Source organism: Corvus cornix, chromosome 3 (genome assembly GCF_000738735.6).
Source record: "Corvus cornix cornix isolate S_Up_H32 chromosome 3, ASM73873v5, whole genome shotgun sequence".
NCBI classification, from domain to species: domain Eukaryota; kingdom Metazoa; phylum Chordata; class Aves; order Passeriformes; family Corvidae; genus Corvus; species Corvus cornix.
Window position 1 is genome coordinate 34,041,880 of NC_047056.1, and position 20,793 is coordinate 34,062,672.

Genomic DNA, 20,793 nt, shown 5'->3' on the forward strand with positions numbered 1-20,793 from the left:
GCGAGCAGCAGCACCATGGCAGCGGCTCCCGCTGCGGCTCCCGCTCTCCCGCTTCTCTCGCTCCTCCTCCTCCTCGTCCTCCTGCTCCGTCCTCTCCGCCCCGTGCCCGCCGCCTGCGTGAGGCCGGGCCACCGGCCGGACGCGCGTCACGCGGTGCGCGGAATCCTTCCGGCGGGCGGCGATGGCGGCGACGCTCTGGGATTTCGGCGTGAGGGACCGCAGGAAGGCGGGCGGCGACAGCGGCGAGGAGGAGGGCGACGACGACGGTGAGGAGAAGGAGAAGGCGGAGATGCGGGAGCGTTCACGCTGGACGAGGTGCTGCGCCTCGGCGGCACCAAGGTAAGGGAGCGGGCGGGAGGGAGCGGGAGCACGTGGGCGGCCGGGAGCCCCATCCCGGGACGGGCCCTTGGGGCGCGAGGTGTGCGGGGTCCCACTCAGGTGTTGGCAATAAGTCCTTTGCTTAGGGGGTGGTGAGGCTCTGGGACAGATTGCCCAGAGAACTTGTGGATGCCCCATCCCTGGGGGTGTCCAAGGCCAGGCTGCATGGGACTCTGAGCAGTCTGGTATAGGGGAAGGTGCCCCTGCCCATGGCAGGGGGGTTGGAACTAGATGGTCTTTAAGGTCCCTCCCAACCCAAACCATTCTGGGATTCAATGGGGAACCCTTGGGAGTGTTGGCAGATCTTGCACCAGATCTGCCCGTGACAGCTGTGCCCTGCCTCCGCAGCAAGATTACCTCATGCTGTGTGCCGTGGACGAGGAGGGCGAGCTGGTGGACGGCGGCAAGAAGGACACAATCGATGACCTGAAGGAAGGAGAGCTGGAGGCGTTCGTCAGCTCCCTGGGGCTCAGCAAGTATGCGAAGAGTTGCCTGGTGGTGGAGGGGGATGAGGATGATGGCGGCGGCAAGGAGAAAGAGAAGCCTCCAAAGAAAGAGAAAAGCAAGAAGGAAACTAATCCTCCTTCGCTAGAGGGGAAGAAAGAGAAAAAAGGAAAGGAAAAGGCAAGCGGTGTGAAAGACAGCAAAAAGAAGCAGGCTGGAGGTGATCAGGGCCAACAGCCTTCAACAAAGAAAGAAAGGCTGGAAGAAGATTTTGAATTTCATGCTAGGCAAGCAATACTGATCAAACCGGGGGGCAAATGGTATGATCTAGAATACACCAATGAATTTTCTCCAGAGCCACAGAATCAGGCACTTTTGTCCAAGTATAAGGCCCTGGCCCAAAAGCTGTATGAACGTGAGACAGACCTGTTTAAGAATAAGACAGACTATCAGAAGGGGGCCTCCTCGGCGTGGATTAAAACTGTTGTGTCCTCGGGTACCTTGGCTGACAGGATGGCAGCGATGACCCTTCTCATCCAGGACAGTGCTGTCCACAGTCTCCAGTTTGTTGAGAACTTGATAAATCTCATAAAGAAAAAGGGCAGCAGGCAGCAGAGCCTTATGGCTTTAGATACTTTCAAGGAGCTTCTCATTACAGATATCTTACCAGACAATCGAAAATTATGGTCTTTCTCGCAGCGACCGCTTAACAACATCGTGCAGATGTCGAGTGGCAACAAGGATTCAAGAGACAGGCGGTTGATACTTTGGTACTTTGAGCATCACCTGAAGCTGCAGATAGCAGAGTTTGTGCAGGCATTGGAAACAATGAGCCATGATTGTCTGACAGCCACGAAATCCCGAGCGCTGGCAGTTTCCCACGAGCTTCTTTGTAACAAGCCGGAGCAGGAGAAAGCTCTGCTGATTCTGCTGGTGAATAAACTGGGTGACCCTCAGAACAAGATCGCCACCAAAGCCTCGTATCTTTTAGAGACGTTACTTCACAAGCATCCAAATATGAAGGGAGTAGTGTGCAGTGAGGTGGAGAGGCTTTTGTACCGCTCAAACATCAATGTGAAAACTCAATATTATGCCATCTGCTTCCTAAATCAGATAGTCCTCAGTCATGAAGAAAGTGCATTGGCTAACAAGCTGATAACTTTGTACTTCTGCTTTTTCCGAAACTGTATTAAGAAAAAAGATGTTGAATCCAAAATGCTCAGTGCTCTTCTTTGCGGGGTAAACAGAGCTTACCCTTATGCTGAGACTGGTGATGAGAAAGTGAAAGAGCAAATGAACACCTTGTTCAAAGTTCTTCATCTTGTGAACTTCAGTACCAGTGTCCAGGCCCTGATGCTGCTGTTTCAAGTGATGGACTCTCAGCAGACTGTATCGGATAGGTACTATGCAGCGCTGTACAAGTAAGTGTCAGGTTTGCATGTTTATGTACGTTTCATTTTAAGAGGTAGTCACCATTAATTTAACATCATAGAAACACTTATTTTGCTTTTAAGATCTGGCTAGTTTTGTGTCTCATTGGCTAAAATTTCTGATGTTTTGTATGAGCTGGAAGAAAATGCATGTGATTTCTTTGATTTAACATGAGGATAAAATAAATGATAGTGATAGGTTCTGAGAATGCAGCATGCATTTTGCCACTTTTCTGGTGGCTTGTATTAATTCCAGATGTTATTTGAAACTAATTGATAACTGTTTCTTCTGAAATCACTTTTACAGGTACTAGCCTGCAAAGTAATTAGGCCTGTAAATTAGGCCTGTAAATAGCCTAAGATCTTGTTTCCTTTTTTTTCTTATTTTGAGGAGGGGGAATATTGTGTTAACAAATTCTTTAGATGATTTAATTTGTGTAGCTGGAAAGCCTTGTGTTATAAAAATACTACTTTTTGTTTTGTCCCCAGCTGATTGTTTAGACTCTTTATAGGATCCTTACAGGCTTCTGTTTAGTTAAATAAGGGGAAGTTACTGATTTTTTAAAAAGGGAATTCAGGTTCCCTGAGAATGTGCAATGTGTTTAAGGTCTTACCATGCCTGGCAGCCTGGAAAAAATTGGAGCAGAAAATGAACTTGCCAGTACAAATGTCTGATCTGATTGTGAAGTGTGCTGATGTCTAACCATTTTCTTCCTATTTTTTTTAAACATACGAACAAATCAGATTAGTTTCTCAACATTGAACATCTCGAATTTTGAAACTGTTTTCAGTTGAACTCAGTTTCTTTATATTTTCTTACAATATTTTGTTTACTGAGGCAGCTTTTTTTTTTTTTAATCTTCAGTGTCTCATATATTCCAGAAATACTACACAGCTCTTGACAGTTCAGGGTTGATCTTAATGGTTTTGAGTAGAGGGGAGCAAACTGTCTTTAGTCTTCTAGATGGCAATCTGAAAAATGTAGATAATGGTTGTTAATAGCACTTGTTCTCCTGTGTGCATTATGACAATCAGCAATATTTTCTCCTGTGTGTCCTGCAGGAAGCTTCTAGATCCTGCTTTAGCAACATGCTCAAAGCCATCCATGTTTCTAAATCTTGTCTATAAGTCTCTGAAGGCAGATGTAGTGCTACGGCGCGTGAAGGCCTTTGTGAAGAGGCTACTTCAAGTCACCTGTGGACAAATGCCACCCTTCATTTGTGGAACCCTGTACCTTCTGTCTGAGCTCCTGAAAGTAAAACCAGAGTTAAGGGTCCAGTTACAGGATCACGTGGTATAAGATGGTTTCTTTATCTCATTGCTTTTTCAATAAGAGCTGTTTTCATAAGCACTTTTCCCTAACTTGTTTATTAGTAACCATTTGCTAAGATGTTTCTTGAGGTGGGGAGGGACCATTACATTTGTGTGTTCTAAGCAGTAAAGTTCAATTTTAAGTGCCGTATCAAGGACAAAAATCTCTATTTCTTAAACATCAGCCATCATTTGTTTAGATTTTTATAAGTAGCTCAAGAACTTTATGTGCATTTTTCTAAAAAATCAGAGTAAATCTGGAAAGTAAAAGCTGTTCGCTAACGTTTTTTGTTTTTTAGGAGTCAGATGATGAAGAGTGCTTTAAGGATCAAGAAGAGGCTGAAGAGGATGAGGAAAAATTTGTGGATGCCGACAAAGAAGTAGAAGATGAAAAGAGAAGTACAATGGAAAGTTCTGCTAAAACAAACAATTCAAATTCAACAGCCTCGTGGGTGCATCATCTGAATATGGGAGGTAAATCGGCAAGAAAATATATAATTTGACAGCTAAGGGTCCATAACAGTGACATGTTGATCAAGAGTTTTGTAAGATTAAGTGATTAAATCATTATTTTAGTTTTTAGATGAAGTTTGGTTGAAAGCAACCAGTCAGCTCAATTTATCTGTTACCTCAGCAGTGATGAAAAAACTCTATGACTAGTGTGTTTCACTTCATGCAGTTTGTAATAAACACATTATTCGTGCCTTAGCGGTTAACAGGCTTGGAATTCTTTGCCTCCACGTTCAAACATCTTCCGAGCAGTGTAGCCAAGGTTAGGATGTGTAGCTGCTCTGTCGCTTGTGAAGCCTGCTAGAACAGTTTGTCCATCTTTGAACTTGTGCCCAGGTTCACTCCTCCCTGAAGGCCCTCGGGAACAGGCCAGGGGTTTCCAGGGCCTTCCTTGGAAGCAGGTAGGAACTCAGCCTGTGCGCCTGATCATGCACTGTGAAGGGCAGCTGAATACAGCCTTTTCCTGCTGCCAGATGAACCCCTGGTATTGGATCCCGCTCTTTGGGTCTCCTGTCGGATTATTTACTTAAGAGAGATGGGGCTATGCAATTACACAGGATTTATTGTTTAAAATAAGAAATAAGACAACAGTCTCGAGGCGTGAGATTTGCAATAAATCATAATAATGGCGTATAGTCACAAAATTCAGGGTTCCATGGCCATTTGTAACTTTCTAATCCAATAGGCACTTAAAATGAAACTTTGTTTTGGCTTTACGACCTCCACCTGTGGTACTTCTCACTGCAGTGCAGCTGTGTCTTGACCAATAACTTGTCAGGTCACGTACACGCAGATACTTCTATTATAACATCTAAATTCTTAACTTAAACTATAAAATCACATTATTATACTTAAAACCCTTCACCATAACACCCAACACATACTTTTACTTGTAACTATAGAAAAATAGGTTTGTGATTCTCTTGCTTAAGGTCTATAAACCTCTGTCAATTATGCGAGACCTAGTTTCTTCCAGGGTTGTAAATCAAACCCACCACTAACTGCAGAAGTTTTTACTCCTCTGTTTCCCACACCTGGCTTGTCCAGCTGGGAGTGATGGGCAGCATTACTGTCATGGGGAAATGAGAATAATACTCTTGTAAAGTTGCCTGAGAAAATTTAAGTTGTTTTGCTCCCGTCCACCCCTCAGGCAGGAAGAGTGGAACTTCCTATGATCCTATGCACCGAAGTCCTTTATACTGTGGTGCTGAAAGTACAAGCCTTTGGGAACTGAAGAAGGTAGGATATTCTCGCACTGCTGTTGCTGTGTTTATTAGTGTGGCCCTTGTACGAAGAGAGAAAAAGAACTTGGTTATTCTTGAAGTAGCTACTTGAGTAACAAGAGAAAGGTTAAAGCTGACACGTTGTTCAGCTTTAAGCTTGTATATGTTCCATACAATACTGATGTTCTTGAGTAGGGAATAGGAATTTTTTAAGTGAAGATTTGGACAATAATAATATTTTTTGACTATTGGATTTTAGCTTTGATGATTGAAGCTTTCTAGCGTTGACTTAAAATTGTAAGTGAAAATGTGTTTAATGCAGAAAAAAGATTAGAACTTGAAGTTCTTCAGTTGTTGAAGTGCAGAGCACATCAGCCTTGCACTACTATGTGTATGTCTGTTATTTGGTGAGTCATGGAGTGATCTTAAAACATACTTTTTAATTAGAAATAAATTACTCATGTTTTTCAGCTTTCTGAACATTTTCATCCATCTGTGGCCTTGTTTGCAAAAACAATACTAGAAGTAAGTGCTTTTGCTTGTTTGTTGCTTTGAAGTTTGATACTTTGTGTTAGGTGTCTTTTGCCATTTGAAAAAAATACATTATTAAGTCTCCTTGCACTTTGTGGGTAACTAGCAGCTCTGCAGAACTCTATCATATACTCAAATGCCAAGCTTTGCATGGAATTGCAGCATTATATGTAAAGGAGACTGCTCTCAAAAATTTTAACTTTGTAGAAGTGTAGGTATTATGGGATTCTTAAAGCTTTATTAAGAGGTTTTTTGTATCTTTTTATTTATTTATTTAAAACATGGGGAGCCCTACTACAGGGGCAAATTCTTTTAAAAATACTGTTGTAGTACCATGCCAAAAGTGCTCAAACCTATACAAATATGTATTTTAAATATTTATTTTTCATTTGAATATATGGTATTGAAATGATGCTGAGTATTAATTGCTGTTAGCACAGTACATTGCAAGGCAGTTTATCACTGAAACAAAGTGGAGGAGGTGTGTTTTAGTTAGAAAATATTGAAATTGCAAAAGGAAAAACCTGGTCAGGGTTATGTGGTTTAGTATCCCCAAGTCCTTATCTTTATAAAGTATGTTTTAATATTGTTCTTGAGCTGACTGAGTCCTCTGTGTTTAGATGGTGTCTTCCTAAAATGAAGACCTTAATGGTTTTTGGCTTTTTCCATCTTTCAGGGAAATCACATTCAGTACTCTGGTGACCCTTTGCAGGATTTCACGTTAATGAGATTCTTGGATCGCTTTGTGTACAGAAATCCCAAACTCAGTAAAGGCAAAGGTAGGCACTTCCCTGTACCATGTGATCTTGGTTATGGGTGCTGTCCAAATTCTCATTCTCTCCGACTGGCCTTGTCAAGTATCTGGGGTGCATGTGGTGGAACAGAGGAGTGGCATCAGTCTTCAAGGCTGCAAGAGAGATGTCTGCAACCCAGAACCAGCCAACAGTCACATCCCCTCACACCTGCAGTGCGGAACTGCTGACTTTGCAGGAATAAGCAAGGGATAGGGAGATGTAAAGACTGCAGAATGGCTGAGGCTGGAAGGGACCTCTGAAGTCATGGGCTCAAGCAGAGACACCTGGAGCAGACTGTCCAGATGACTTTGGAGTGTCTCCAAGAGTGGAGACTCCACTGCCTCTCTGTGCAACCTGTGCCAGCACACAGTTGCCCTCACAGTGCAGAAGTGTTTCCTGATGTTCAGATGGAGTCTCCTTCATCAACTTAGTGACCCATCCCTTGATTCTCTCCAGTATGCACGTGTCTGACTGGGGAGCCCAGACCTGGGCACAGGGCTCCAACTGTGGTTGAACAAGTGCCAGGAATTCCATCAGCCTTCTTTGCTGCAGGGGCACAGTGCTGGCTCATGGTGAACTATGTGTCCACTTGGACTACCAGGGTGTTTTTAGCCAAGCTGCTTTCCAGCTGGGCAGCCCCCATTGTGTACTGGTACCTGGGGTTGCTCCTCCGTTAGTGCAGGACTGTGCACTTGCCCTTATTGAACTGCAGGAGGTTTCTGTCAGCCCTTTTCTCCAGCCTCTTAAGGTCATTATGGATGGCAGCACAACCCACTGGTCTGTCAGCCACTCCTAACAGTTCTCTATCAATAGTCATAAAATAAATATTCCTCTCTGATTTATATTCTGATACAGAAAACACCAGCAGTGTGGTAATGCAGCCAAAGAAGAAGCAGTTTATGAAGGATATGCAGAACCTTGCAGGTAAGTCAGCCCCTTAATTCAGTTAAGATTATGATGACTAAAAAATCCTTGGTTGATTGATGTAGATGTGTCATCTGCACTATCTGTGCTGTTTGTCTTAGCGATAAAAGAAAGTGCCATCCATCAGGAGTGCAGTGGTGGTGCCTGATCTTCAGGATCAGACCTCATCTTCTTGTAAGGATGTATGGAATCTCCACAGATGGAACTTTGGATCCACTGAATCATTTTAAGAAAAAATGACATAGAGAAAGTCAGTTACTCTATAGCCATTTTTATTCTGTTTATTATGATTGAAAAATGGCTTACATACCAGAAAAATGGATCTATATAATTATTTAAATCACATTAAGCTCTTTCACTGAATGGTATTACTCCATACAATGCTACAGCTGCAGCTGTTGTTAGGAAGAGTGTAAGGTATCTTTAGCACTGTTATTTTGCTAATAGTCTTCCTGCCTCCAGGAATAAGCTGCCTTTTGTCCAGTCCCACTATTTCCAACAGTCAAGAGCAGGGTTTGGTGTAAGAACCAGCAGTTAAAAAACCAGGGCAAACTATCAGTAAAACATGCTGCTTGAGGACAGAAGAGGTACCATCTTCTGCAGTAGAGTCTCTGTAGCATTCCCAGGGATGTGCTTTCCTGCCAGCTTTGGGTCTGTTGTGTTGCAGAGAGGTTTTAGTTACGCAGATTAGTAAGTACTGATGTACTTTTATGGCTGGTTTTATGGCTGGTAAAGCTTAAAATAGGAGTTTTAGCCTATAGAGTTTGTCACATTCTTTAGTTTATTCTGAGTTGAAGGAGCAGACTGAGGATTTAGGAGAGAATTTGGGGAATTTAAGTGTTTTACAAATGAAACATGATACAAAAATATGGATATATTAATACAGCTACAAAAGTCTGCAGCTGTTGCATGTAGCTGATCTCTGATGAAGTGTAGGGAGCTGAGATTGCAAATCCTCTGGTACCTTCTGCTATTCATTTGAAGAGTCCTCTGAGTAGGCTGATCTGGTTTCAGAAACTTGGACCCATTGTCACTTAGAAGTGATTATAATTTGTACCTACTGAGGTAATCTGTAGCCTTTCTTCTTTTGATTTACTTGTGAGGAGGAGGGAAGGGGAATGTGAGAGGGTAAAAAGCTCCTCCACGGGGAACCTGGTCATTCATTACCCTAGTTGATCTGCTGTTGCAGTGTCATGTTTTGCCTCAGTTCCTCAGAAATGGAGGCAGGTTGAGGCTTGATCCCTTCCTCAGTGTGCTCAGCTGGTGCATGGTCCTGCTCTGCAGCTCCTGACAAGCATTTCTACTGCCAGGGAATGCTGGGCAGAAGTGATTTCAGTGTTTTAGTGCGTGACAGCAGGTTCATCTTACTCCCTACTTCTTTTCCCGTTATTGTTTTAAATGTATTCCTGCTGCGGTGATTGCAACCCCCTGCCTTGCTGATACATAACTGAGAACCTGGTTAGAGCTGTGCCATTTGAGTGTTTCCATAGGGTCTTCTCCATACTTCACACTGGAGTACACTATATACACTGTTAGTTTGAAGAGGTTTTCAGAAAAGCTCCCCATTATTGAATGGATGACACCCTGTGTTTGCTTCTGTCTGTGTGTGCTGCTTAACCTCTGAAAAGAATAACCATTATTTCAACTTGAGGTAAAATCAGTTCTTTTTTTTTGTTTTTGCAGTCAACAGTAAGGAATTCCGGGCCAAAGATGAAAGCAAAATCCCAGTGGATGAAGTGTTCTTTCACAGGTAGTGGAATACTTGTGAACATTCATTTTAGGTGTTGGTATTTTAGTGCAATGCCATTAAAACCCACTGCATTTTGTAAGTAATCTCTGGTATTTCAAGTATTTGCGAATTTTGATTAATTTGAGTGACTTAAGATGATAGTGCTTTTCTTGGACATAATTTTAACGTTTGTCAAAAGCACTTAGGAAAGAATATCACCAATGAACAAAGGCAATCGGGGCTTGTAGTCCAAAATTAAGTAAGTTGACATTACAATAAAGAAGCCTTAAGTAATGGGTAATGGTGAATATCTTGTGGGTTGTAATTCTTATGCATTAGAGGTATATATAATGAAAGCTGGAATATAGCTGGTTTATGTTATTAGCATCAAAGCTTATTAGAATGGAACAAAGCAAAAAAAGTCAGAGGAGCTATTTTACAGAGTATTTAATTTTTTGTTACTCATAGTTCTTTCTGTTTCTTTGAATTTCCTTTCAGATTATGATGTAAAAATGCAGTTGTAGTACTAAAATTGAAGTGATATGCATTTAGCAAAGATTTGTTTTTATTAGATCAAAATACTGGTTACCTGTGTCTTCTTAGGAAATTAGTATTTGAATTAACTTCATTTATTTTAAATTAATTGCTACTATAATATTGAGGAATATAATACTAATAAATAAATAAAATAGTAGTGTTAGTTTTGAGATTAAAGAAAAGCATCTTAAAAACATACCCCTGTCTGAAAAGTTAGCAGTATTGTTACATTGAAGATGGCTGAAACTGAGATTACACATTTAAAGTCTTCTGTAAAAAGTACTCTTTTTTATATGGTCAAAATTGCTTTCTTTGTTTGGTGATTCTTTAACATGAAATGAAGGTGAAAATGGCTGACAGAAGATAAAACTAAGGCCCAAAAGAAGAGTGCTATGGGACAAAATTTAATAAAACTTGATGGGTGAATATCTTTTATATTTTTTTCCCAATTGTATTCAAGTTGAACTTGATCCTTTCTTCCTTCTCAGTCTAAGGCAGATTTTTACATCTTTCTTGTGCCCTTTTATAAATTCATTGTGTTAAAAATAACTTCTGGCATGTTTGGCCAATGGAATGTTATTGTTTTAAATATTACAGTAGTGTCTGATTCTTTGAAAAACAAAGGAAATACAAATCTCTTGATTTTAGGTATGTTTGAAACCATCACTTACAGTTTTCAACTGGCAACATACATGGGAAACAATTTGCAGGTTGTGTCTGAGAGCAATATATTATTTCAGATTTTATTCAAAGTTCGATAAGAAGAGAGAGAAACAAAAGCGTCTGGATGATGAAGAAAGCGTGGAAGATGTGGATGATGATGAATTTGAAAGAGCATTGGGTAAGGCTGTGTTCTTCCTTGCAGTAACTATCCCAGTATTCCTTGCTTTTTCAACTTATTAATGTATCCTTTTTATAGTTCATATTGTGTAAAATAACCAGATAGAGGAATATGGGAGTGGGAGACAACTGGCTTTCCAGTTGCCCTTTATGCTCCTGCAGACAGCAGTTCCTGCTACCCACCGTGTGAGCCAGCTGGGTGGCCACTTCTCAAGGGAGTTCTTGCTCCCACCACTGCAGTAGTCAGCTCATTTGAATGGCTGGAAGTTGTATGATTTTGAACTTACACCCATGAATGGCAGTTCATGCCCTTTTGTTCTTTTCCTAATGTAGTCTGAGTAACCTTTCCTAACAGCATGTAACATTTGCCTCTGTTTTTTCTTCACTGCTTGGCCTTTTTCAATCTTGCTTACAGTTTCTCTCGTCGTTTCTAACATCTTTCATGAGGTTATGAGTTCAGTAAGGTCGTTGGCAAACTTCTGCAGTAATCTTAGCTCTTCTGTAGTATGTACTTTGCTTTGGAATGAGTGTATTATTTGTTCCAGAATTTAAATTTGTTAGTGTACCAGGAAATGTCTATTCTTTTATTATTTCAAAATCTACTTATACGTATTTTTTAAACAACCCAGTTAGCTCTATAACTATTTTCTACAGTATTTCAAGATAATTCTGAATTCTTGTATCAGGGTCCTTACTTAGTGACTCAATTAATATGGTCTTAGTTATGACAAGAATCTGTTACTAATTGTGTTTGTCTTTTATTGTTAGTATCTCTAATGAGAATTTGCTTCATAAATTCAGAAGCTTAAAATAATGACCCTGTATCTAAAGATTAGATATTTTGCAATGCTAGAATCATAGAGTGGCTTGGGTTGGAAGAGACCTTAAAGATCATCTTGTTCCACCCCCACTACATGGGCAGGGACACCTTCCACTAGACCAGGTTGCTGAAAGCCCCATCCAACTTGGCACTGAACACTTCCAGGGATGGGGCATCCACAGCTTCTCCGGGCAACCTGTTCTAGTGCCTTACTACCCTCACAGTAAAGAATTTTTTCCTAATACATAATCTAAACTCTCTTTCAGTTTGAAGCCATTCCCCCTTGTCCTCTCACTTCATGCCCTTGGAAAAAAGTCTCTCTCAGCTCTCTTGTAGCATCCTGTAGGTACTGCAAGGCTGCAATAAGGTCACCCTGAAGCCTTCTCCTCTCCAGGCTGAACAACTTCAATGCTAGGAGAGGTGCTCAATCCCTCTGGTCATCTTTGTGGCCCTCTTCTGGACTTGCTCCAACAGGTCCATGTACTTACTGGATGCAATGACTTCATATGTCTTGTAGTAACAACATTTGTCTTTCTCCCTAGATACATTTGAAGCTGCTGATAATGCCATTGTTGGCCAGGATGACCTTGATTTTGCTGGGTAAGACTTCAGATTGGTTCTTATTCCTCTTGTCTTAATATCTTACATAGAGTTTTACTCTCTGAAACTAGATAGACCTTTTTCAGAAAGGCTCAGAATATCACCTTGCAAAAAAGGCAGTATCAGTTTTACACTGAGTAATGCTGGTTTTCTGCGTGTCCCATAACGGATCGTGATGACCTTGTGATGCTTATAGTCCTTACATGAGACCTGTAGGGACCCAGTAAGCAGTGTAAAGTCTTGTTTTTCATTGTCTCAGGTTTCTATTCGAGAATTACCAAGTACAAAAGGAAGCACTGCTGCCATAAGGACTGGTTGTAACTGGACCTAACACAGTTAATAAGCTTTGTGAAATCCAGAGTCAGAGAGCTCAGTTCTCCTGAAGTCAGAAGTTTCAATAATCATAGAATCATTTAGGTGGGAAAGGACCTTTAAGATCATCGAGTCCAATTGTAAATAATGAAGTAGCCTCTATTTTACTCAAAGTATCTATAATGCAGTGTTTGAATTTGCACAGAGACTTTTTCCCTTGAGGTGACGGGAGAGTTAAAGACTAAACTCCTAGTGAAACCTGAAGCATTTTTGTGATCTTGACTGGTGTTTAACAGAGCAGTTTGTGTGTTTTACAGAAAAGACTTTCTGAAAAGGAACAAAGACACAGAGGAGATAAAATACTGAAGCTGACATTTTGGCTAATTTCAAAATAGGATTCTGTCCAGAAGTTCTTAAAATAGTTGACTTTTATAATACAGCTCCCTATACTAATGTTGAAGACGTGGCTCAGTGTATAATACATATATTTTAGGTTATAGCCTACATTTGCAGTAGTTTGCAATGACACTGAACTTTCCTAACATAGTGTTTGCCAGTAGATAGATGTCATCTAGATGCAAACAGTGCTTTTCCAGATGAAGTGCTAAGCTTGTTACATCTTCTTTTAGTAATATAAAAAAAAATGCCAAAGGCGGCAAGAAAGGCCAGAGTGGTGAGGGATCTGGTGCTGACTGGGAGGATTCTGATGATGAAGATGACTTCAGTGATCTGGATGATGAGGAAGTCTCCTTGGGAAGTATGGAGGATGACTTTGAAGAGGATATGGATGAAGAGGGAGGTGTATTTATGGATGTGTCTGAAGATGATAACGACCTAGGTAAAGTGCCATTTATTACTAAAAAACACAGAGAAAAGGCTTTAAAAATAGGTCATCTAATATGTAACTACATATGCAAATTCCAATTTAGCTATCTAGGTGGGAAGCTTGGCTTTTAAACAAAGAAATGACAAGTCCTTCTCTGTACAATGAAGTCTTAAGGGAAGCATTTCCTGGCACAGTCTCCTAGGTGAGAGTGGGAATTAGGCATCTGGGTGTAAGAACTTCCAAATGAGAAATGTTTCTTTCATTCTGAAAACACTGGCATAGCAAAAGTAGCTTTATACACAAATAACTGGCTGCAGTAGGCATTAATACTTAAAGAGCTCAAAGAGAAAACTAAAAAAAATGGTAATTGGTAATTTTTTTGTTTCTTTAATGTTGATTTCTTTTAGATGAAGTAACTTTTACTTCAATTGCAGTCTCACAAGTAACAGCTTACTCTTATAATACAGATATGCACTCAAGTTTTTATTACTACTGTAGTAGTAACTGATTTTTGCACCTGCATGGTGCTACTTGTTCAACTGAAAAGCACAGTTTACACAGAATACAAAGCATGTGGCTGGAAAAACACAGATTAATGGACTACTTAAATGAGTAACTAAAGGTCACAGGAAGATGACCGAGGGTAAAAGAGGTAAACTGTTCATACAGTTGTTAACACAATCTTTCATGAGATTATTAATTCACCAAACTTACCACACAGACATTCAAGGTTTACCTAATGCCTGCTTCTAGCTTTTGTATTTTATGTGTCCTAGTATCATTCCCTTCTGGTGCTGTGGAAAAAAGCATAAAGAACAGCACACCACAGACCAATTTTTAATTGTCTAGCTTGAAGAAATACTAGATTTGCTTGTGTGCACTGCCTTTTAAAGACCTGGACCAATATGGCAAATATGCCTAAAAAGGAATTTTAGTCTCTGCTGCACTTTAAATACATGTACATGGTGTGAGAGTTGGAGACTGATGTATTTGGGTTTTTTTTTCTATCAGACCCAAACAATGACAAGCAACTGAAATCTGTCAGTAAAAAGGGCAAGAAAAAGAAAGATACGACTTTTGCGGGATCACTGGAAGGTAAGAAAACACTGACATGAAAGCGTAATACAAATAAAAGAGTCCAAAGAACTTTGGAATCAGAGATTTACTACAGTAGATTATCACATTTTGGATCTAGGTTCAGATTTAAATAAACCATAAATGAAAAGGAGGTTGTCCCCCAACCAGCATAATTCAGAGTAACAATCTGCTGTTGAAGAGCTGAGAGTTGAAGGAGGAATTTTGAAGTAGGGTGGAGTTGTACTGGTGGTTTGTGCATCTGTTACTCACACCTGGTGCACAGAGTTGTCCTATTTAATACTTGCTTGGAGACTTTTTTCCTTTTCTTTTAGGGAAGGTGGGTAACAAAGGTTCCCAACGTAGCTAATTCAGATGACCTCATGAAGAAAAGTTTTAAAAATTTAAAACATGGTAAAACTTTGTTTTAGTGTCTTTGGGGACTTGAAGTTCTGTCTCATAAGAATACTACTCTTTGTTTGAAGGATCCAGCCGAGGAAAGAAGAGGAAACTCCAAGATGCTGGTATACTGGCATCTGCAGAAGAGGTGAGTTTGATCAGTGCTTAACAAAAAGTGATCAAGCATTTTACCTGTTGCTTTGTAACAGAATACCAACATTTCTCTCTTTATTTAAAGTTTGGCTATCTGCTGGATGAAAACGCCGGGTCTAAGTTTGACAATATTGGAATGAACGCCATGGCCAACAGAGACAATGCAAGTAAGTACATGCTGCAGGTAGCTGACAGTCATAGTGCTGTAATTTACTTCTTTCCCTTCAGGTTCTGTACCCGAAAAGATGAACCACCTTTAACTGGAATACAGGGTCAGAAACCACACAGCAGGGACAGTAGCTCAACGTCAGTAAGATGTGACAGTTTTCTCCAGTGACGTGAGATGCCCAGCGCTAAATATGAACTGGGAGTAGTGGAGTGAGTAAGGCTTCAGAAAAGAGGGAGAGGCTGTCCTTGGCCCTTTCACACTGTAAGCAGGGACAGGCAGGATGCTCTTTGCCAAGCCTTCGTGTGAATTCCGCTCAGGTAAAGTGCCCTTGATTCCTTGGGAAGGGAAGGCAAGGCATAAGGCATGGCTGTCTTTCCCTACCTACTGGACTGTCTCCTTGCAGTATCAGTGAAGCAGAAAATAGTTTCCCCAGAATAATTCTCATGAATCGTGTATATGCTGGTTGACTAAAGCTTGTAAAGCTTTTACAAGTCTTGCTGGTGTCACTTGAAAAATGTTAGGAGCACTCAAACACTGCTTCTAACACAAGCGTGTCTGGCATTAATAAAATACACAGCAATGCCTAGAACTCTGAGATGGTAGGGTTTGTTTTGTGAAATGAAAAAACCCACAGCTTTCTCAAAAAAAAAAAGGCAGTTTGCACTTTATTAACATTTATAAATACAGCAGTCAACTTTTAACTTTAACATGATTCATCTGTATGCCACATCATGGTCAGAGGTATCCATCGGCTCCTTATTTCTCACCTTGCCTCCTACAGATGTCAAACAGATCCAGTGGGAAATAGAGCGTGACAAGTGGCTTCACAACAGGGATGTGAAAAGCATCATCAAAAAGAAGAAACAGTTCAGGCACAGAGGGCTGAAAAACAAGTACAAAGGCAAGAAAGTGAGAAGATGAACTGGACTTTTTGATGTGGAGATTTTAAAAACAAATATTCTTAAATAGTTTTTTATTTAATCACACATCTTTCTTACTTCAGTTCTTGCTGCTTAACCATGTCATTTGGTCATTCTCCCTTATGCCATGAATTCCAGACCACTCATTGGATTTGTAATAAACTGAAAAATAGGAAAATCCATGTCAGCTCTAAGTTAGACATATCTAAAGAGCAGCCACTTTGTGGCTAGTTTTATTTAGTGTATAGCCCTCCAGTTCTGAGGTCTCTATCCAACAGTCTGACATTCTATCCATGCCTTAACAATAAAAACTTCAACAGTGTCTCCTGGGGAAAGTTTTAAGCAATAATAAGATCGGTTTTATACATTAAGATGCAACAGAAGCTTCAGCCATCCTTCTGAAGCCAACGACTACAAACCCACCTTCCAGAACTGATGGAAACCTCTTCTGCATTGTGTATCTGAAATCTGACAAGAAAGATAAAGTTACTTTCCCAGCATATATTAAGATGAATAATTAAATACACTATTTTTCTAACTACATCTGTTTTATCGAAATTTGTTTGAGCTCTTTATTTACAGCCACCATTAAATAATGTGAGAGGAATTTATTTTTTTAAAATAATTCCAGAGACTGTACTCAGGTTACTCATCCGTGCAGCCCCATCATCACAGCGTTTTCTGAGCTTCCTCACAATTGTGATAACCAAGTCCAAGCTACAGATTCACATGAAGCTGCATGCCTCTCACAGACTGACATGCAAATAAAACCAGGGAAAACTGCTTTGTTTCCTTGTGCAGATTTAGATGTTCACTGAATTGTTCTGTGGGCTGCTCTAACAACCCAATAGAAAATCACAACAGGTTTATGCTATTTTAATTATTTCAGCAGCTCATAAAAGGATCTTACCCACTCCAGTACTAGCACAAAGAAAGCAGTAAAAGCCTCACTCTGAGCTCACTGAGCTGCTAGATTAGCTCACTGCACCTTACAGAACTGCAGTTGAAAAAAATATGCAAATGCATGTAAGAACTAGGACCTAGAACTGAAAGAGAGGAGAAAAAAACCCCAAAGATGAATGCCCAGCACCAAGTTACAACAATAGGCTGAAAATATCTGTTCTCCATATTTTTTTGTTATATGTATTTTCTGATAAAAATGCAAAGACAGCTGAAATTTAACAGTCTGGCATCACCTGGATCTTGGAAAACAAATGCAAATCGATGTAGAGTAGGTGAAGCTCAGCTTGAACTTGGCATGAAGACCACACCACTGCCAAAATGGGTGGACTCTTGCCCTCCCAGCAAAAGCAGCAGCTGCTTTTTGGCTCGCCCTGACCCTGCAGAGCCCTGCACGCAAAGTAAGGCTGCTGCCCTGCAGAGCAAACTTCCTTGTAGTAACCAAACCGGTGGTTTGCTTATTATTTCTGTGTTACCTGGGCACGGAGTTGTAAGTCTAAGACACCTGAGGGACCGAAGCTAAATAATCCGGAAGGCGACGCTGGCCGCCTCCAGCAGCCGGGTCTGTCCTCGGCCTGAGCAATGTCGAATCAGAGGCTGCGAGACCCAGACACAGCCGGGACCTCCCTTCAAGGGCTCAACACCAGACGCCTGAAACAGGACTGATCAATTCCTGCCTCATTTGCGGACAGCCTCTCTTTTAAATCCTTACCTGGCCCGCTGCTGTTACTACAAAAACATGCAAGAGTCGGCTTTGCTCCTGGTGTGGTCGCGTGCTGCCTCCCGAAGGATTGCTCGCGGGCTTGGGTTTGTAAAACTACAGTAGCAGCTCGTTCTTCAGAGGTATATCCTCGGGGGTGCGCCCAACAAGCCACCCCTGCGTACCCGCACTCACCCAAGCCGAACTCCTGACGCCAACAAGGCAGGATTTCCTTACAAAACCCGGGCGGTGCGCGGTGCTCCGCGGGCACCGCCGGCGGCCCCCGCGCGGAGGAGCCTCCCCTCTCCTGCCCGCCCCCCAGCCCCATCAGGACGCGGCCCCCGCCCGCCCCGCCGCACCTTGGCTGCGGTCCATGGCGCGGTAGAGCAGGAGGGCGCCGAGCAGCCCCGCCGCCTCCAGCAGCAGCAGCCCCCTCACGACGCGCCGCGCCATGGCCGAGGCCCGGCGCCTTCCGCCGCCCGCAGCAACGCGCAGGCGCCGGCGCACCAGGGGCGGCCGCACGGCCCCGGCCCGGCCCGGCCCGGCCCAGCCGCTGAGGCGGCCCGGCGGCCGGTGTTGCAAAATACGAATTGTGTAAAAATGTTCTCAAGAAAGGATGGGCTTTGGTCTTTGCATACTTTCCGGCCTGGTCAACGAGAGAAGAGATTAATCCGTGAGGCAGATAGCGGCTAACAGGCGAGCACTAAGTGATGCCCAGGTGTTAGAAATACAAATCACTTGTCAATAGAATTTATTTCTTAAGGTCTTGGGCCCGATATGCTTCAGTAATCTCAGACCTAGGGAGAGGTTAGTAATGCCAGGCGAGAAGGATGTACTACTGATAGTGGACATAAAGAATGCAGCATTTATGGGCCACAAAGACATCCAGCAGAAATAACCATTCTAAGGAAGAAACTGATAATGCCACCTCTGCTCTGACTGGGTAAAAAATAATTTATGGCAGGGGCAGATTGTGACCACCGACTCATGGCCAAGAACCCAAGAAAACCACCAACCCAAAAGAAGAGAAAGACTGAGCACGTGGGCTGATTAGCATGAGAAGCAAGAGAATCCTTAACCAACAGAAGATAGAAGACTAATTAATGAGGGGACTATGTCACTTGCAGCCAATGGACACTAATTCCTTTGTTTGCTAAATTGTATAAGTAGTAAAAACTTTTGATAGTTGGCATGCTTGATTTGTGGAATACCTCAGAGCACCCAGGCTTGTGCAACTCTGAAATAAATAATCAGTGTGTCTCCCAAGTGTCAGGAAAATTAATCCACAATGCCAGAGGTTTATGTCCAAAAAGGAGACAGAGGAGTCCTGTAACTTTATTCAAATAAAAGCCATAGGCATTTCCATGGGGTCTCTCAAATTGTTGGGGGATGCAGCCCTATTTTTATCCTAAGTTCCTGGCCACAACTCCCTCTTCTTTTTCCCCGTTGGCTGAGGTACTCGGAAGGTACAGACTTCCTGAATCACCTGCTCTATGCCCCCCTCTAATATGCACCCCCCTTTTGTTATATAAAAGAAAGAAACACCTATTCATAATTATATTAAGTCTTTGTTCTTTTTCTCTAGGTTCAGGAATTTAACTCTGCCGTGGCTGAGAAACAGTCTGTATTGATTAGTAACATTTTCTGGAACTAAAAGTTTCTTCTGTTACTTCCCTATCTATAAGTTCCTAGTCCTATCTGCAGGCAGATTGACATGGTCTGTTTGTAAAGACACATTCATCTTATTCATTTTCATTGTCTTCTATTATTCATATTGCTCTTAATTCAAATTATGGGAATGACTTTATTGCCAAAATAAAAACTCTTTAGATTTTCCTTAATAGGGACTTAATTTTCTTTGTAAGATGCTTCCCCCCTCCCCCCCCCCCACTAGTGTTTTGTAAGATTAGATATAATATTTTTGCTGTTCATTCTTAAAGGGTGATTCATTTTCCAATTCTCTTTTTCCCTGGTGGCTGAGTTTGCAAGTATTGCTTGCACTCAGCAGGATTTCTTAGTGAAGTAATTCCTGCTCTGAGGATTTTAAGTGAACAGGATCAACCCAAGCAGCAAAAGCTTAGGGTTGTTGGGGAAAACGTGAATCCAGGAAAGGAACTGATTGCATTATCATTGTAGTAGTTGCGGCTCTATCCAGAGATGGTCCTAGGTCAGGGTCTCATTCAGCACATAGAATTTGCATTGGTTGGCAAATTCTGATCTGGAAATAAACTATGGTGTATTCAGGGGCTTAAAAAGTACTCCTGTAGTGCTTAGGGTGAATTTATAGCAGCTGTTAGACAGAACACTGAACTGTGATAGGCCAAATAAAAAAGGAAGGAGCAGGCACAAAATGTGAAATGTGCATCTTTGTTTTAAGGAGCCCATAATTTCTTTGGGTTTGGGTCCAGACTCCTGCTGGCCCCTACACAGAGGCTGTTTGTCATGTCTTGGCACTTGCTTTTATTTCTCACGGAATTTGGATGAGTTTAGTTGTGGAGACATGATACTGGTTTTCTCTGCAGTTTAGTAACTCAGTAAACCTCTCCTGCTCAGGGCAAAGGATGAGTAGATAAAAAAAGAAAAGAAATCTCACACTGTTGAGATCGGACAGTTTGTGGTTGCTCAGCAGGGGAAAATTTAACTAAAGACCCCTGCTAGTTGTTCAGTAGGAAAGGGGGTACACAGCTCCCCACAGTTTGCTGAGGAATGCAGCACCTTGTTACCTGGCAGGCACTCTGGTGGAAAAGCCTGTATGGAAGGTTTCACAGAAGAAATGGGAAAGCAGGAGGGAGAGAAAATGATGCATTGGTGCAGTGCAGCATGGTTACAATCTGCAGGTAAATATTTTGGAATTTTTTTCCCATTTGGATGTTTACTTTTACATTTTAAAACTTTGCTAAATAGATTTCTTGCCCTAATTTCCTATAGCTTGCAAATCATGGTGAAAAATGGCAAGACAAGTGGAAAAAGAATGAAAAGGAAAGATGACCTGCCCCAGTCTGAAAGTAGAAATTGCTGGGCTCCTAATGCCCCTTGATGTGACACTCGGACCCACTAAGCCATAGTGTCACCAGGCAGAAATAAAAATTTCTCTGCAGGTCTCTTTCCCTCTTGAGCCACGGGGCTCTGGTATCTGGCTTCCAACTTCTCGGGTGTTTTACATGCAGGGCTCAAACTCTTTGGCATTAGCCGTGCTTAGATGGTCATGA

The 20,793-nt window shown here is 41.8% G+C and overlaps 1 protein-coding gene and 1 long non-coding RNA gene across 2 annotated transcripts; one reads left to right on the plus strand and one right to left on the minus strand.

The window, feature by feature from the left end:
• The first annotated feature begins 147 nt into the window (after positions 1-147).
• On the plus strand, positions 148-16,467 carry CEBPZ (CCAAT enhancer binding protein zeta). Its single transcript, XM_039570096.1, is given in 17 exon segments — positions 148-275; positions 278-339; positions 727-2,243; positions 3,315-3,546; positions 3,863-4,037; positions 5,224-5,312; positions 5,768-5,821; positions 6,504-6,606; positions 7,477-7,545; positions 9,229-9,295; positions 10,552-10,652; positions 12,014-12,071; positions 13,013-13,221; positions 14,221-14,304; positions 14,769-14,830; positions 14,921-15,002; positions 15,786-16,467. Coding segments are annotated over 17 exon segments (3,198 nt in total). The 5' UTR covers positions 148-181; the 3' UTR covers positions 15,926-16,467.
• LOC120411806 lies at positions 15,640-18,073 on the minus strand. The gene is made up of 4 exons (XR_005604352.1): positions 17,944-18,073; positions 16,348-16,392; positions 16,003-16,086; positions 15,640-15,886 (listed from the first exon to the last, which is right to left on the minus strand). It is a non-coding gene; the product is annotated as an uncharacterized LOC120411806 (long non-coding RNA).
• Positions 18,074-20,793: the final 2,720 nt, after the last annotated feature.